This window comes from Osmerus mordax, chromosome 6, assembly GCF_038355195.1.
Source record: "Osmerus mordax isolate fOsmMor3 chromosome 6, fOsmMor3.pri, whole genome shotgun sequence".
In the NCBI taxonomy this organism is placed as follows: Eukaryota; Metazoa; Chordata; class Actinopteri; order Osmeriformes; family Osmeridae; genus Osmerus; species Osmerus mordax.
The window spans coordinates 19,000,085-19,019,116 of record NC_090055.1 but is presented as its reverse complement, the minus strand read 5'-3'; the positions used below and the strand labels follow the sequence as shown (position 1 = coordinate 19,019,116).

Here is a 19,032-nt window from a genome sequence, read left to right as displayed (position 1 = left end):
ACATGGCCGATTATTTTCTTCTTAAAAATCTTGATTTTATTTTGGGACAATGACATGGCTCGATAGATGGCTAGTCATGTTGTTAAACTACTGTCATATTATAATTACTGTTTGGAGAAAATGTCAACTTTGATGCGGTCATCTCACATCCATTTGCTATTCAACTTGCTCCACAGGCTGCGGCCGTACTGTCGCCTAGTACTAGTTTTGTTCGTGAAAATCTTGATATTGATTTTGGGACAGTGACATGGCTGGTTAGCTAGCAAATCTTATTGTCAAACATACTATAAAATTATATTTACTGTTTGACAACCTTACACAATGTTATTGCCTCTGAATCGTGCTAGAATAACGTTAGCTTTCGGGCTAATATAGCTCAGCCAAGGAAAAGCCGGTGTTGGTTCTATGAGCTGAGCGGACTATAAAATATCAGAGTTGGCTAACGTTAAAAAACGTTAGATTTTCTTTTCCAAAACGCTTGAAAACATAAATTTAGGTTTGTAAAATAAAAATCGTTGGCAAGTGACCATGGTAGGCCTATAAGCGGGATAATGCCCGACGAGGTGTCCAATATCACCTGATAATGGACGATGCGGAGGCGTGAACCGTCCGACGCGCAGCGGAGGCCATTATCAGGTCGAAGGTGTCGAAGGTGTCCAATAATACTTAACATATAGCCTAGCGTTGGTGGAAACATGATCACTTCTTTACACATTTACATCGATTTTCGACACACTTGCAGAGGCTTGTTGTGGATGACATTTGCAATCGGTTTGATTTCCTTTAGTACATGTTCCCAGCGTAGGCCTATGCTGTACAGAGTTAGCCAGGTACAAGCCCGTGAAAGCTGACACGCTGAATATAAAGTACGGTAGGTAATACATGCCAAAATATTTAATTAGACCCACAAACTAATTGGATGGATCTCGGAGGTGTGAGAAGGTGTTTCTTCTCCAGTCTTTTATGCCTCGTCGGGTTACCATGAGAACTAGACAGTGAATTCTAGACTGTCTCCTTAGCAGGTGTCTTCTTCTCTTCGACAAGATTTCTTGCCGACACGAGTGGCAAAGTGTGTGTGTGTGTGTGTGTGTGAAAGTGTGTGTTCATGTTCCTGTATGTCCAGGCGCTCAGGTTGCTGCGGTTTGGTCTGGTCGTGTTGCCGGAGAGAAGCCGAGAGCAGCTCCCGTCTCATATGTGGTTAGTCTCACTACTCACACTCTACGGTGAGCCTGACGGAGTGACTCGTGGCTGCGCCGCGCTTGAGAAAGCTATTGTGTTTGGTGATGGATGGAGTTTCTCGGTGCGGTGGGGTCCGGTCTCCTGAAGGTTTAAATCAATCTGTTCATTTGGGCGTCTGTCGAATGGATCATCTAAAAATGCAAACAGTTGAGAGGCGCCTCATTCTGCGGTATTCGTTTTCGCGGCATCACATAATTCCGCTCAAAGTTGTCGTTGCTGCTGTAGCCTACACAAGAGAGGTTTACGGCCTGTAGGCCACATCTGTCAGTGTCAGAGATGAGCAAAGGGTTATGTCAGACAATTTTCCTGTATTGTGTGTTTCCCTTTATAAGGTAAAGTAAAATAAAGAACACTGGAAGAGACCTCGAGGTGAGGAGCTGACCAATCACAGAGCTCTCAGTAAGGGGACTGGGATGGATGAGTGGTTCGGAGAGACCTTCAGAAAACATTTCAAGCTGTAGTGCCTTTGGACCCCATAGCCTCGACCACAGCCTCTTTCCCGGCCATGTCCCAACCCCCCGGCCTCAGCCTCACCCTTCCCCGGTCCCCCAACCTATTCCCCAGCCCTCCTGGAGGCTAGCCTGGGTCAGACGACTCAGATCTGGTAATGAAGAGTGTTTCTCCCTGGGCAACAGCAGTCCTCCAGTCTGGATTAATTTGTTAGTGCCAGGTCGTCCTCTCCCCCACCTCACCCCTGCCCACCTCCATCCTCTCATCCCAACCCCAGTGATGGAGGGATGTGTCAGGTGGCAAGTCAGCCTGGCTGCTAAAGGGACTGTCAGGCCTCTGTTCCTGGGAGACGAGAGGGGAGGGGCGAGGAGGGGAGAGATGTGGTACTTAACTCCTGGTCCACTCCAGCCACACCAGCAGTAATAACCTGAATGAATCTTAAGTGTAGCACCACTGAGTGAAGTGCAAATACGTCGCTAATCCAAACTTTAAAGTGGCAAGTTCGATGTGGTTGTCCATACGGCAGACGTTGCAAAAACACAACTGAAGAAATTGAATTCCAATAATACTTCAGATCAGCAATATTTTTATTTACCTAATTTGTCATCCACTTGTATGGATACAATCCTTCATCAAATATTCCATATTTGAGAAATATATTCGTTAAGCACCCCATTCACGTTATTTTTGTTCACTCAGCAAATTTTTCTGCCATTTTTATACATCTGGTTTGAGACTGTATGCTGTACCATTCTATTTAGGATTACTTTGGGATTTTGTTCTCCATGCAGTGTCACATTAGATTGTATCTCAAATTGATTTTTCTATATTTTCGAGTATTGTCCACGAACTACTCCAGTCAGGAATCCAATTTGACAACAAGAGCCCACAAATTCCACCTCTGGAGATGCTTCTGAATGATTTAGGGTATTTTCACAGCCCATTCTGCAGGACAAGTGGCCTCCACACAGAAAACATAGTGATGGGTTACCAGCCACACCCAAATGTCCATACTGTAGCTAATTCAGCGATATGCAGACACACACACACACCACAACTGTACATAGGCTACCCCCACATTATGTCCTCTCTCTCTCTCTCTCTCTCTCTCTCTCTCTCTCTCTCTCTCTCTCTCTCTCACACACACACACACACGCACTTCTCTTAGTTGTTCGGAGCCCCTGGCAGCTTGGACGCAGGTTCCAGGGAGGTGAGTTATTAAGATGTATCCGGTCGTGGCTGCACCGCGGGATAAGGCCTTCGCCACGGAGAACATTTCACAATGTGAATAATTAGGATAGGTATCCGGTGCTGCGCGAGAGGCAGGTACCGGGCATTTCGGAACCGCATTAGCAGGGCATTCAGCGGCATCCTGACGTAAACAAATGACCCTTCTCGCGACGGCAGATAGCAAGAGGGGGTTACATTGTTTCCGTTTGGGAGTGAGGAGGGCTTCTGTGTTCGGCTCCAGAGTGCATTAGTAAGCAGCACCGTCTAATGTGCCCATAGGCTGCATTTGAATGCTCCGAATGCTAAGCAGTTATTTCTTCATGCGGAGAGTGCTTTGTTTCAGTGGAAAATAGAAGGAGGGTGGGTGTCTGATAACCGTGTGAAATGCTAAACACATTAGAGATCGCTCCCGGGAAACAGACAACAATTTATATTCCAAGGGCCCTTTAGAACTTTCTCATTTTATTCCTTGAGATTTTTGTCATGAGTGAAAATATATTTTCTCAATTCATTTGTAATCAGTGGAACTGTTTTCAGACACGCAAATAGACAGTTTTTGCACTTGTGCTATAGGCTATAATTTAATTTGACTCATGACAACATTTATAGGCTGGTTTTGATGAACATGAGATTGGTAGGTAATGTAGGTTACTTCATGTGCCACTTACATCCTTATATGTTTACTTTTCAATATGAGCCTATGTGGAATAAGCCATATGTTTTCACTGTAACTTCATCCTCTTTTAAGTTCTTTTTAGCCTGAATGTGTTATTTCCATGGTTTTCTTTGATGTTTGGCTGTTAGCCCACTTCATATGCCTTTGCCCGTGGTAAAGTCGAGCTTGCCAATGTTCACTTAACATTAGGTTAGTGTTAAGTACAACTCTATCTGGGATGACACCGCAAACAGGAGAAATCCGGATGAACGAAGTAATACTGAAACATTGTTCCGTACAAACCCAAGCCCTTTGGCCTTGACTCGGGGTGTGTGGTCTTCATAGCACATTGCCATGCACCATCAGGTCTCAGTAGCCTCATGCATGCATGCAGGGGATTGGTGTAACAGAAGCTAAGAATCGCGGCTCTGACAGATACAGCAGGAAGATAAACCTCAGAGACATTGGTGCGGGTGAAAAGTTGAGGATAATTTGATGAGCAATCTGTAGGCTATATCTGAATTGAACCTCAACATGACAGTAAAAATATATGTCATACTAATCGTGAAGTGTAAGAAATACGTAGCTGCTTTGAGCATGTGACAATACGCACACGAAAATAGGGAACATTTATTTACCAAACTGTAGATTAATACCTGGTTCATGCTATTGTGTATTTTTATGGAGTAAATTCTCTAGCCTTCTGCGAATGTAACAAGCCAGCTCCTGGCCTTTAACTATGTATGAGCAGGGTCAAAAGAGGTGAAAAGAGCGGTGTAGGATTAAGATTATGGTAATGTTACAGTATAGTCAAAATGTAGAGACAGATTATTATAATGTGTGCGGGGTCGTCCCTTTCTGCCCCTTCACATCCCAAGTAGCCTGACCCATAACATAGATTTTATTAGATTTAACACAGGTACAATGAATGCAATGTAGTGACAGAGAGAACAAGTAATAATCAACCACACAAAAATAAACTAAAAACATTCTAGGAGGGCAGCGTGTTTCTTACATTTTCACACAATCTTTGCTCCTCGCCTTTGTCAGAAATCCCGCGTCAAACTACATTACCCACAACCACTCTAATACACGTGGTGTCTGTTGACAGAGTTGACAGAGCCGGCTACGAGCTAGCTAACTTTTCCCTGTTCAAGTGTGAAAAGGTGAGTTTAAAATCCTTGAAACGAGCCGTTATTGTCGCAGGCGTTAAACAGCATGCCTTGTCTCCTTTGTGTAACGTTGTCACGCGAATCACGGTTTTAGAACAAGACACGAAGCACGCGCATTGGACAACGTGGTACAACAGTTAGCCTAGCTTCCTTAGCTTTCGATATCAATGTAAAACATCTATCTGGCTAGCCCAAGTATCTTGTAAACGGACACATTAGTTAAACAGCTTTCCCTCTAATTTCCTGCAGCATACCCATTTGGGCTAACTTGCACCAGCTGTAATCAGTAACTTAAGCTGCATAGTTACTGCTAGCAAGTTTAACCTGATACATTTTTCTAGTCCTATGGCGAACAGAACCTACATCCTCCACGCAATACTAAAGCAAGCAGATAAATAACATATACGCGTATCTATTGGATGTAAGTCGCTGTTTTTTTCTTCTAGTAGTGGTATATGGTAATTAATAATATTGTACCCTGGAATGTTGCTAGCTAGCATGCTAGTAGGAGCCAATCAACTCAGTTAACAATCTAGCTAGCGAACGTTATGAGTTTCGTGTTTTTGACAACGTACTCACTCTAATGACTTTGCTTGTGTTGCGTTTTTGTTGTTGTTGCAGACATACATTGGAGTGCTTTAGCATCTTATGGACCGTAGGCAATGTCACCTCCACGTCTCACAGGCGCTCTGCGCTCTTTCTCCAACGTCAGCAAGCAGGAAGACTTCACTGAAGAGGTCTACGACCTCAGGGTAGGGACACCTTTCATTGAGGATGAAGCTCCTAATTAAGTGTAACCTGCCTGTGACCTTCTCCATCCCCTACAGATGTCCGGAACTCCGGACATCGGATCTGACTTTACTGTCGATAGTCCTTCTCTTCTCTCCTTTCACATCACGTTATGACCATTTCCTCTTTGTTGCCCTCTCCCCCCCCCCCCCCCCCTCCCTCTCTCTCTCTCTCTCTCTCTCTCTCTCTCTCTCTCTCTCTCTCTCTCTATCCCTCCCCCCCCCCACCCCTCTCTCTCTGTGTGATCAGAGACAGCTCTGGAGGTATAGTACTTAGACCTGGGAGTCAGTGGGGTGTTCAGATCACCACCTGTGCTCCGGTTGGCCCTGTGTTTAATCCCCAGAGCGTGAAAAGTGCTGCTCCAGGGGAAAGCTGGAGGGCCAGGCTTGAAGATTATCTTTGAGCTTGTGTTAAAATGGCTGCTTTTAGAGGACATGGAAGTGCTGATTGTAATGAAGTCACAGTGTTAATTCTCCCCCCTGCCTTCCAGTACGACCGAGGAGCACTAATAACCGCTGCATAAGAAGGAGGCTTATTTAAAATCCTCCTCCTATTCAGGCATATTTAACATATGATATGTTAAACTGTGTGTCTTCCAGTCATGCATGAACTTACTTAAGTATGTCTGTGTGTGTGTGTGTGTGTGTGTGTGTAAGAGACAGCGAGAGTGTGAGTGCGTTTGTGTGTGAGAGACAGAGAATGTGATTGTGTCTCTGAGACAGTGTGTGATTGTGTGTGTAAGACAGAGAGTGTGATGGTGTGTGTGAGAGACAGCGCATGATTGTGTGTGTGTCTCTGAGAGCTGTGTAGTGATTGTGTGTGTGTCTCTTCTACAGAGAGCTGTGTAGTGATTGTGTGTGTGTCTCTTCTACAGAGAGCTGTGTAGTGATTGTGTGTGTGTCTCTTCTACAGAGAGCTGTGTAGTGGTTGTGTGTGTGTCTCTTCTACAGAGAGCTGTGTAGTGATTGTGTGTGTGTCTCTTCTACAGAGAGCTGTGTAGTGATTGTGTGTGTGTCTCTTTTACAGAGAGCTGTGTAGTGATTGTGTGTGTGTCTCTTCTACAGAGAGCTGTGTAGTGATTGTGTGTGTGTCTCTTTTACAGAGAGCTGTGTAGTGATTGTGTGTGTGTCTCTTCTACAGAGAGCTGTGTAGTGATTGTGTGTGTGTCTCTTCTACAGAGAGCTGTGTAGTGAGCGCTTCTATCTTTGTTTCCCTGTGCTTCCTGTCTCGTTCCAGACCAAGCGTTTGAAGAGGCAGGAGCTGTTCTCCAGACAAGGCCTGACATGGCAGAAGATCGTCCAGTTCTGCACTCAGAACCTGGAGAAGGCAGAGCTGCAGGCAGCCAACCAGGAGCTGAGGAGCATTCTACAGGCTGCCAAGCAGATAGGTAATCAACTCGCTGGCCTGGAACCCTCACTCGTTTACAGTACCAGGCTTGCGCTTTTCATCAAATTATCAAAAGAAAAATATTGATCGGAAAACGAGCAAAATATGAGGTCAAAGACTACAGCCTAGGAAACTGAATAAAAATAAAATGAAGTCGTTAACCCCTGGCAAGATAACACTGAAATTGGTTTGGATGGTAAGTCGTTGTAGCAGATCTTAGCACGGAAATCGGTTTGGATGGTAAATCGTTGTAGCAGAATTACATAAGATCTCTCAGAAGACAGGTTTATTGTGTGACTCAACCCAGAGAGGAAGGTCTAAGGGCTCAGAATGCTGGTCTGACCTCCACCTATAGACAGCTGACTCACACAAGGTGTCAATGCTTCTTGTCGCCACATTCTCCGTTGCCTGAGCAACGGCGCCACAAAGGTGTCGATTTGACCTTGATACCTCTAATAATTAGATTAGATGCAAATCCCCCAGAATTCCTCTGAAGCCATACAGCGGTGTGCATGCCAGCTCCTTCTCTCTCAATGCCGTTCTGATCCTGCCTGCAGGGGAGGAGGAGGAGGTGAGGGTCGGGGTGGAGGTGAGCAGGCAGGCAGGGGGAAGTGGGGTGGTGGGAGAGGGCGTGTGGGGGGATAAGGTGAGCACGGGAGGGAAGGAGGAGGCAGAGGAGGTGGGTGGGAGGAGAAGGTGAGCAGGAGGAGGTGGGTGATGGACGAGTGGGAGAAGGTGAGGAGGAGAGGTGGGCGTGCGGGGTGGAGGAGGAGGTGTGTCGTGGGTGGGTGGAGGGAGGGAGGAAAGCAACGGGGCGGGGGATTGGAACTCGGCAGGATTCCTGCTCCGTCTCTAATCCTGCTGCGTCTCTGATAGATCTCCTAGATACAGCCCCACACCCAAGGGAGGGGAGACGGGGGAGGGGAGACGGGGGAGGGGGGAGGGGGGAGGGTTGAAGGACAGAGAGCTCTGAGGTACTCTTGGCCTTGTCTGCTTGTGTCCGCCTGTTTGTCTTCCTGTTTACTGTCTGCCTTCCTGTTTACTGTCTGCCTTCCTGTTTACTGTCTGCCTTCCTGTTTATTGTCTGCCTTCCTGTTTACTGTCTATCTTCCTGTTTACTGTCTGCCTTCCTGTTTACTGTCTGCCTTCCTGTTTACTGTCTGCTTTCCTGTTTACTGTCTGCCTTCCTGTTTACTGTCTGCCTTCCTGTTTACTGTCTGCCTTCCTGTTTACTGTCTGCTTTCCTGTTTACTGTCTGCCTTCCTGTTTACTGTCTGCCTTCCTGTTTACTGTCTGCCTTCCTGTTTGCCTACCTCTGTCTGCCTATCCGCCTTTCTACCTGCCTGCCAGACTATCTTCCTGGCTTGCTGCCTGGCTGACTGACTGACAGGCTGGCAGGCTGGCTACATGTGTGACGTGACTGTACCTAGAGCTCCATATGCCTAGTCATGCTGGCTCTGCCGACAGATCCAGGGTCAGGGATCAGAGTGCCTGAAAGCACACAAAGCCCCTGGGTTCATGTTTTATTAACCAGGAAGTCTCCCTTCTCATATAGCAGAGAACAGCTAACAAAGGCCACTGAGAAACAAGCCACCCTTCCCTTGGTAGACAGATCCGAAATGTTGTCCTGTCACCACAGAAAGACCCAGCGGTTCTTCTTTACCCCGTTTGCACTACCATCTCCTCATCAAGCAGCGGAGGGGTGAAAAGCTGAAGCATATTATGAGATGTGTTTGCTGTTGCTACGGCTGCTGCTAACCCTAACCCTAGCCCTTTGCCCAGTGTTCTGGGGTGAGCTTAGCCAGGTGGAACTCCCACACAGAGCAGAAAAGAGCAGGAGGAGGGAGGAGGTCGCAGGAGGATGGAGGGAGGGAGGAGGGAGGATGGAGGGAGGGGGGAGGATGGAGGGAGGGGGGAGGATGGAGGGAGGAGGAGGATGCAGGGAGGAGTAAGATGGAGGGAGGACGAATGGAGGGAGGGAGGGGGAGGATGGAGGGAGGATGGAGGGTTGAGGAGGATGGATGGAGGGAGGGAGGAGGATGGAGGAAGGATGGAGGGAGGGTTGAGGAGGATGGATGGAGGGAATGTTGAGGAGGATGGATGGATGGAGGGAGGGCGTGTTCCTACCTGACAGAGGAGACTGAGAGAACAGAGAGAACCTTCCAGACTCATTCTGATTAGTTATAAATCCTTTCATCTCCTGCTGCTTCCTCTCTCCACCCCACCTCTGTTCTCCTCTCTCTCTCTCTCTCTCTCTCTCTCTCTCTCTCTCTCTCTCTCTCTCTCTCTCTCTCCACCCCCATCCCTGTTCCTCTCTCCACCACTCCCTCTCTCCACCTCTCCCTCTCCACCTCTCCCTCTCTCCACCTCTCCATCTCTCCCTCTCTCCCTCTCTCCACCTCTCCCTCTCTCCACCTCTCCCTTTCTACACCTCTCCCTTTCTACACCTCTTCCTCTCTTCACCTCTCCCTCTACACCTCTCCCTCTCTCCACCTCTCCCTCTCTCCACCCCTTCCTCTCTCCACCTCTCCCTCTCTCCACCTCTCCACCTCTCCCTCTCTCCACCTCTACCTCTCCCTCTCTCCACCTCTCCCTCTCTCCACTTCTCCCTCTCTCCACCTCTCCCTCTCTCTACCTCTCCCTCTCTCCACCTCTCCCTCTCTCCACCTCTCCCTCTCTCCACCTCTCCCTCTCTCCATCTCCACCCGCACATCCTTTCTCTACCATTGTCTTGCTCTGCATTCTTTCCTGTAATTGGGCAATTAGTCCATGTTCCTTCCCTGTATGAAAGCTGAGTCTGGAATGCTTCTGGACTGTTCTCCAGACGAGGTTCTATGAGTTCTAAGAGGCATCTGTTCTACGGTGACTCAGGAAAGGTGCACGCACTTTATCATGTTTTCGCCTCCCATATCTACAACACTCAGCTCTCTCTCCAGCTGCAAGATACAGTGCAGAATAATAACAAGATTGCCGATTGGGAGCTGTTGTTAAAGTATTGTAATGATAGTGATGGATGTAATTACTGTAATGACTATCAGCATTGTCCCCATGACCAGAATCCTTCTCTGAGAGTGCAGACAAAAGATGATGATGATGATGGTGGTGATGACTGGGGGTAATGACTGATGGGTTCATGTAGACTGGGGGCATGGTTTTGTTATACATGGGAAATCACTTTGTAATAAACCATGTAACATGACTTTTGTTCCACACACTTTTTGAAAACAGCAAATCTGTCCTCCCGACTTTAGATTTAAGAGAATCCTATTTAACAGAATCAGAATCAGAAAGGGTTTTAATCGCCATGAAAGTTTGCGCAGACAAGGAATTGACTTTGGCAGGAAGGTGCTGCATTAAACATATAGGAATCTTAAAAACTTAAATATTTGGTCTAATTACACTAAAGGTACATAGTCCAGCAAATACGAAGATGATAAAAAAATTAAAAAATATATACAATAAACTAGAAAGTAGCCATAATTTACAATCTAAAAATACAAAAAAAAAAAAATACAAATAGTACAAACGGCTGCATCCTTATCAAAGTTATTAAAAAATGCAAACCTACACCCCTGCATGTAGTGATGATGACGATAATAGTGACAATAATGACTGATGATTGATATGTTGTTTTATGTGATGATGATGATAATGTCAACAATGTCCGTGACGGATATGTTATTTCACATGATGATTATGAAGACAGTGACAGTAACTCCTAACACAGCCCCCCCCCCCCCTCCCCTCCGCCAGTTGGCGTGGAGGACGGCCAGGACACCATCGAGAGCGCGGCCGTCTTCCTGTTCCAGACCTTCCACAACAGGGAGCAGGTGGGCCGCGAGGAGACCCTGGCCATCAAGCAGATGTTCGGGCCCTTCCCGGCCTCGGCGGCGGACGCCTCGTGCGCGGCGGTGGCGAGGGCGGTGGCGCCGCTGGGGGAGGCCCGGGTGGAGGAGTTCGTCCGCGCCCAGAGCCCCGGCCGAGCCGCGCACGGCCCCGCCTTCGGGCGCAACATCGCCTTTTCCTACGACTGCTACACCCTGGACCAGGCCGACCGGCCGCCCTGGGGGGGCGGGGAGGGGGAGGAAGAGGGGGGAGGGAGGGGCCTGGACTTTGACAGCTTCCTGAACAGCCACCAGGGGGGCGGGAGGGGGGCGGGGGGAGGCGGGGCCGGCGAGGCGGACGGGGCCGTCCTGAGGGAGGAGGTGGAGCGGTACCTGGGCGGGGGGAACATGATCGCGTCCAGCCCTGAGGAGCTCTGCTCCTCCCTGTTTGAGATGCTGGCCTCCCCCCAGAGTGACGACGAGCTGCAGAACGAGGTAAGGACACCCCTGCACCTCCACCCACAACCCCACCCCTGCACCTCCACCCACAACCCCACCCCTGCACCTCCACCCACAACCCCACCCCTGCACCTCCACCCACAACCCCACCCCTGCACCTCCACCCACAACCCCACCCCACCCCTGCACCTCCACCCACAACCCCACCCCTGCACCTCCACCCACAACTCCACCCCTGCACCTCCACCCACAACCCCACCCCTGCACCTCCACCCACAACCCCACCCCACCCCTGCACCTCCACCCACAACCCCACCCCTGCACCTCCACCCACAACCCCACCCCTGCACCTCCACCCACAACCCCACCCCACCCCTGCACCTCCACCCACAACCCCACCCCTGCACCTCCACCCACAACCCCACCCCTGCACCTCCACCCACAACCCCACCCCTGCACCTCCACCCACAACCCCACCCCACCCCTGCACCTCCACCCACAACCCCACCCCACCACTGCACCTCCACCCACAACCCCACCCCTGCACCTCCACCCACAACCCCACCCCACCCCTGCACCTCCACCCACAACCCCACCCCACCACTGCACCTCCACCCACAACCCCACCCCACCCCTGCACCTCCACCCACAACCCCACCCCTGCACCTCCACCTCCACCCACAACCCCACCCCACCACTGCACCTCCACCCACAACCCCACCCCTGCACCTCCACCCACAACCCAACCCCACCCCACCCCTGCACCTCCACCCACAACCCCACCCCTGCACCTCCATCCACAACCCCACCCTTGCACCTCCACCCACAACCCCACCCCTGCACCTCCACCCACAACCCCACCCCACCACTGCACCTCCACCCACAACCCCACCCCACCACTGCACCTCCATCCACAACCCCACCCCACCCCTGCACCTCCACCCACAACCCCACCACTGCACCTCCACCCACAACCCCACCCCACCACATCACCTCCACCCACAACCCCACCCCTGCACCTCCACCCACAACCCCACCCCTGCACCTCCACCCACAACCCCACCCCTGCACGCACAACCCCACCCCAGAGAGAGAGAGAGAGAGAGAGAGGGAGCGGGAGCGGGAGCGGGAGCGGGAGATGTTGAGAGAGAGAGACATTGAGAGAGTGAGAGAAAAAGAGAGATTGTTGAGAGAGAGAGAGAGAGAGAGACCCAGTAATCCGTGGAACTCCAGCATTAATGACTTCAGAGGCACATTTACGACGTAAAGCCAAAAATAAGTAGGGACGCAAACAACACCAAAAACCTAATCCACCAAAAGTACCACACACATTATCTGGGAATAAACGACCTGTGAAGGCCATTCGTGTTGGCTGGCCTGCTGCGGTGGAAAGGCTTTTCCGTATCCCGTTATTCTGTCGGCACACCGGGCACAAGGCACGCCTCTGGAGGGTCTAACAGCGCGAGGCGGGGCCGGGAACGCTCTCCTTACCTGGCTGAACTTTGAGCAGTCCCAGGAGGGGGAGTCGGGTGTCAGGCGTTCGTCTCCGCCTCGCAGCTCTGACGTTCCCCCCCCCCCCCCCCCGTCACGCCGCCGGGGCCCGACCCAGCACTGGACGCGGCGGCCATCTTGGATGTAGCCTTCAGGATACGTCACCCTTGGCCTTTAGCTTGTCAGACCAGGCAGAGCTGGAAAACTGACATAAATGTACCAAGAGGAAAGTCCTTCTTAGCCTCCAGAGAGGAAGGAGAGGCGAGGGGGGGAGGGGTAAGTGTAGCCCAGTGGCTAGAGCATTTAACTCCTGATTTAAAGGTTGCAGGTTGAAATCCCCCTTGCGCATCACCTTGAGTAAAAGCTTCTACGAAATTAAAATGAAACATAATTATAATCATTATGTTTCCAAGAAGACTGCAGCTTGCAGAGATGGCCAATCACAGCAAAGTGCATCAAGCCCAGTTTGTGTTTTTTAATACTTTGTCAGGGTTAGAGAATGTCCTGATGTTGAGTGAGAGCAGAAACCGGAATCGCTAGTCAGCTAGCATGATGGGGGACATGCAGCTGCTATTAAGACACTGGTAGTGTTAAGACACTATCCAGAGAGAGTGAGACCGAGAGAGTGAGACAATGGGAGTGAGACAAGAGGAGTAAGACGAGCAGAGTGATACAAGGGGAGTGAGACATAGAGAGTGATACTGAGAGAGTGATACAAGGGGAGTGAGACACGAGGAGTGAGACAGTGAGACAGAAAAGCCGGATGGGGAAGGAGGAGCAGGAAGGGAGAGAGGGAGAGAGGGGGAGAGGGGAGGGGGAGATGGGAGGGGGGGAGAGGAGAGGGAGGAGAGGAGGGGGAGAGGAGGGGAAGGAGAGGAGGGGGAGGAGAGGAGGGGGAGAGGAGGGGGAGGAGAGGAGGGATCAGAGGGGGGAGAGGAGGGGGGAGCGGAGGGGGAGCGGAGGGGGAGAGGAGGGGGAGAGGAGGGGGAGCGGAGGGGAGAGGAGGGGGAGAGGAGGGGGAGAGGAGGGGGAGCGGAGGGGGAGCGGAGGGGGAGAGGAGGGGGAGCGGAGGGGGATTGATGAGCTTCTGGGCTAAGCTCCTGTCCCTCTTTCACAGGTGCTTCATTCAGACACTCTTCTTCTCTCCCTCCGTCTGCCAGCGCCCAAAAAAGTCAAGGTCGCCACACGCCGTAATTAAACTAATTTATTAGCCTCTTCTGTTTGCTCTGCACTCCCTCTCCCCATCACACACACAACAAGAGGAACAAGTGTGTGTGTGTGTGTGTGTGTATAATTACATAATTTGTGTATGTGTGTGTGTGGGAATGAGTATGTGTAATTTGTATATACTGTATATGTGTGTGTGATGAGGTAAAGGCTAGGATCAGGGAGTCCCCGCTAGGCTGCTGAATGTGGCTACCTCGCCCTGCCCAGGAAGGAAACACTGACACGTGTATCGTTCACCATGGATTAGAGCAACACTTCATCATCCACAACCTGCATGTCCTCCTCCCTTTCACTCCCCTCCTCTCTTTCAGCTGCCCTCTCTTTCTCTCTCCCTCTCTCTTTCTCTCTCCCTCTCCTTCACCTGCCCTCTCTTTCTCTCTCCCTCTCGCTTTCTCTCTCTTTCTCTCTCTCTCTCTTTCTCTTTCCCTCTCCCTTCACCTGCCCTCTCTCTCTCTCTCTCTCTCTCTGTCTATCCATCCCCTCTACCTGTTGTAAGTGGGTGTAGTTACTACTTCCTGTTATAATGTAACTGGGTGTAGTTACTACTTCCTGTTGTAATGTAAATGGGTGTAGTTACTACTTCCTGTTGTAATGTAAATGGTGTAGTTACTACTTCCTGTTGTACTGTAAGTGGGTGTAGTTACTACTTCCTGTTGTAATGTAACTGGGTGTAGTTACTACTTCCTGTTGTAATGTAACTGGGTGTAGTTACTACTTCCTGTTGTAATGTAACTGGGTGTAGTTACTACTTCCTGTGCTATTTCTGTTCTAATGTTCCTCACGTAGCTGACATTTGAAGCAGTGTCTCCCGCTGACACGCTTAGATGTTGGATGCCCTTTGTGTGTGTGCTCTCCTCCTCTTCCTCCTCTTTCCTCCACTCTCTCCTCTTCTCTCTCATCTCTCCATCCCCTTCTCTCTCCTCCACTCTCCTCTTCTCTCTTCTCTTCTCTCTCCTCTCCTCTTCTCCATCCTCTTCTCTCTCCTCTCTCATCTCTCCATCCCCTTCTCTCTCCTCCACTCTCCTCTTCTCTCTCTTCTCTCTCCTCTCCTCCTCTTCTCCATCCTCTTCTCTCTCATCTCTCATCTCATCTCTCCTCTTCTCTCTCCTGTCTTTCATCTATCAGCCTCTCCCTCCCCCTTTCTCCTCCTTTTCTCTCCTCGCCTCTCTCTCTCCTCATCTCTCTCTATTCCTCTCTCTCTCTTCCTCCCCCGCACACAACTCCAAAGTCAACTGCAAAGTTTAAAGGCTCGGTACTCACTGGCATTGGAACTAAACAGTGGGGAGAAACGGCTTCTTTTTATTTTACATTTGCGCCCTTGGAATGAAGACATTTCCTCACAATCGCCGTGTCCGGCCAGAGAGAGAGAGAGAGTGACACACTAACGCAAACCAATTTGATTCCGGGTCTGATTTGAAAGTTAATTGGGGAAGTGGGGGGCGGAAGGAGAAGGGTGGGGGGGCATCCCAAATAGAGAGCTCAACAAGGAGGGACGTGGGGAAGGGAGGACAGGCGGGGGAGTTTTCAAACGACTTCCTGTCACATGTGGCAGCAGGGCGAGCGAGGTGGATGACAGCCACCGCTGTGACCGCGCAGGTGTGCTGCCGTCGCTCAGCGCAGACGCAGGTAGGAAACAGGATTCGTTTCGGAAGCGACAAACATGCCCCGTGCGACATTTCTAGACACAAAGGCCGGCCTCGAGGTTGGTTTTCGGGCACGTCTTGGTGGGAGCTGTGCTCGCACTGCGTCTCCCATAGAAACGCTCTGGCTCCACCCGGTTGGGCGACAAAGATGTCTTCAGGGTGGCCAGGTCTGTGGGCCGAGCCAAAACCCTCTCTCTGTGTCCCACTGCCTGGGATATGCTCAGGCTCTCAAGGACACTCACAATAACCAGCGAACATCAAGGACGGAATTCATGACTGCCTGTAAACCAATTCTTCCTGGGCAGGTGCCCCCCCAAAGAACCCACTCCGCCCCCCCATCCTCCCCACATACACACACACACGCCTACTCCCAACAGACAGAACAACACACACAAGCTGAGATGGATAGAACTTTAGACGAAGATATGTGAAAAACAAAACAAAGGTAAGGCGGCCGGGAGAGGGGGGGGGGTGAGTGACCTGACATCATCAAAGTGCGTCTGTTGTTTCCGTGGCGTCCCGGAGACAGGACCAAGAGACGGTGGCGGTCTGTCAACAACACGCATCATTAGACCACCCAAGTTCAGACAAGCAAGGGACTGCAAACTACGCAAAATATATACCAACCTAGCTGCTGCCTTTGGCTCTGTTGGTTGTGTGTGGGCAGTGTGTGTGTTTTTATGGTTGTGTTGTGTGTGTGTGTAGGTGTGTTTAGATCTGGGCTTGTGTGGGCTTGTGGTTCTATGATTCTATCCAGGTTTGCTCTTGTTCCTGACCTCTCTGTCCCGCTCAGTGCCAGGTGATGTGTGTGGAGCTGTGTGGCTGTGGAGCTGTGTGGCTGTGTGGCTGTGTGGCTGTGTGTGGAGCTGTGTGGCTGTGTGGCTGTGTGTGTGTGTGTGTGTGTGTGTGTGTGTGTGTGTGTGTGTGTGGACAGAGAGAGGCTAAGCAGCAGAGCTTATTCTGTCCTAGGCCCAGCCTTGTGCTGAGGTAATTACCAGGTGCTCTTTCTTCGTTCTGGCAGGTTGCGTAGGGTGAACAACAGGATGTCTATGTGTGTATTTGTATGTGTGTGTGTTTGTGTGATGTTTGTTTGTGTGAGTCTGTGTGTGTGGGATGTACTGTGGTGTGGGTGTGATGTACTGTGGTGTGTGTGTGATGTACTGTGGTGTGCGTGTGTGTGATGTACTGTGGTGTGTGTGTGTGTGATGCACTGTGGAGTGTGTGTGTGATGCACTGTGGTGTGTGTGCGTGATGTACTGTGGTGTGTGTGTGGTGTCTTATTTTAGGCTCACAGCAGCTGATGCCTCCTATGTCTCCCCCCCCCTCCCCCCCTCCTGCAGCTGTTTGAGCTGCTTGGTCCAGAGGGTTTTGAGATGATCTCCACGCTCCTCCAGCAGAGAGCCTCCATCGTGGCCTCGCTCCTCTCCGGCCCGCCCGACAGGGCCAGCTACCCCCCAGGTGAGCCGCTCCGCCGTCGCCTGGTCGTCTCCGGGCAACCGCTGAGCCGCCGCCGGGTCGTCTCCGGGGCAACCGCTGAGCCACCGCCGGGTCGTCTCCGGGGCAACCGCTGAGCCGCCGCTCCCATAGATATATATAAAGGGTAGATGTATCGTCCGCGTTGCCGGACAACGGAGTCGAACGTCCGCACATGGCGGCCATCTTGCTACAGTCAACTCGCTCACCCATAACATTGTGTTGATGCTACATGTACTTTTTAAATGACCATAACTTGCTCAATTTTCAACCGATTTTGAAACGGTTTGGTTTGTTATCAACGTCAGAGATGTCGTTATGCCACTGCATACTTATGAAGAATAATGTTTTTTGTTTTTTTGTTTTTTTTATAGAATAGAAGTATGAAGTGGCATAACGAGATGGCCGCCATGTGTGGACGTTCTAGACTCCGCCGTAAGACATCTAGACTTGATATATATCTATGGCCGCTCCCACGCCGAGAGCAAAAAAATACAAACCGCCACAGTGCTGGAAATGTTGTGAATGACAGGCTGATACTGCTGTTACTAACTCTGTCACTGGGACTAATAGTACTGTTACTACTGCTGCTAACTACACACATCCCCTGTACGTGTCGCAGGCCATCCAGGTGCTGTTATCTCCTCACCCCCGGCAAACGCACCGTGCGTGAGCCTGGATAGAGCTTTCCAGGGGGTGAGGGGGTTTAAGGGGGGGCGGGGAGTGGGCAGGTCTGGGGCTGCAGAGGGCAGCTGCCGTGTGTGTTCCAGGCCGGGGGGCCTGCGCTCCTTCTGACCAACGTCCCTACAGCAGTCTGGTGATCAGATCAATTCTGGTCTCACTTGGAGAGCTCTCTCCCTCTTCTCTCCCTCTCCCTCCTCTCCCTCTTCTCTCTCTCTCCCTCTCCGCCCCCTCTCACTCTTCCTTCTCCCTCTCTCCTCTCTCTCTCCCTCTCCTCTCCTCCTCTCCTCTCCTCTCCCTCCCCCTCCCCCTCTCCCTCTCCTCTCTCTCTCCCTCTCCTTCTCTCCTCTCCCTCTCCCTCTCCTCCTCTCCTCTCGTCCGCTCCCCTCCCCAATAAGAGGAGGTGTGTTATCCTGTTAAGGTGTAAATAGCTGCTGTAGGACCATGAGCCTGCTAGTGGCTGGTGTGGGGGGTCCTGCAGTGAGACACTCTTTCTCTCTCCATCCCTCTCATCTCTCTCTCCATCCCTCTCTCATTATCTATCCCTTTCTCTCTCTTTCTCTCTCCCTCCCTCTCTCATTCTCCATCCCTTTCTCTTTCTCTCCCTTCCCCTCTCATCTCTCTCCTTCCCTCTCATTCTCCCTCCCTCTTTCTCTCTCCCTTCCTCTCTCATTCTCTCCCTCCCTCTCATTCTCTCTCCCTCCCTCTCTCCATCCCTCTCATCTCTCTCCATCCCTCTCTCATTCTCTCTCCCTCCCTCTCTCATTCCCTCTCTCTCCATCCCTCTCATCTCTCTCCATCCCTCTCTCATTCTCTCTCCCTCCCTCTCTCATTCCCTCTCTCTCTCTCCATCCCTCTCTCATTCTCTCTCCCTCCCTCTCTCTCTCTCTCTCTCTCTCTCTCTCTCTCTTTCTTTGAACATTCAGTTTCAGTGAGTCAGACTTGTTTTTCCCTCCCTGCCATGTGAGCGGTGGAGATGTGTGGGACGATAAGGCAGGATCATTAGTCAGTACTGGGGATGTCCTCTCTTCCACACAGCACCATCACAGGCCTGCATGAGAGAGAGAGTGTGGGGGGGGGGGGGGAGTGTAAACCCAGGAGGGTATCTCTCCAGGAACAGGGTTGGTATCTGAACTTTTTGCTCACCTGCCAAGGGTACTAGTGGATGAAAAATCCACGAGCCAATCATATTCTTTACCGGCCCAAATGATAAATGGCCTCTTTGTGTCACTTATACATTAATTTCATCATGAGATAATAAGGTAGTATATTTAATACAAACGTAAAAAAGAGGCCACAGCAAACTTTGAATC

The 19,032-nt window shown here is 50.7% G+C and overlaps 1 protein-coding gene across 1 annotated transcript; it reads left to right on the top strand.

The window, feature by feature from the left end:
• Positions 1-4,672: 4,672 nt before the first annotated feature.
• LOC136944383 (activating signal cointegrator 1 complex subunit 3-like) lies at positions 4,673-17,023 on the top strand (the record flags this gene model as incomplete). Its single annotated transcript, XM_067238131.1, is given in 5 exon segments — positions 4,673-4,740; positions 5,368-5,498; positions 6,772-6,922; positions 10,675-11,240; positions 16,906-17,023. Coding segments are annotated over 4 exon segments (925 nt in total), but the record flags the coding sequence as incomplete, so codon positions are not given.
• Positions 17,024-19,032: the final 2,009 nt, after the last annotated feature.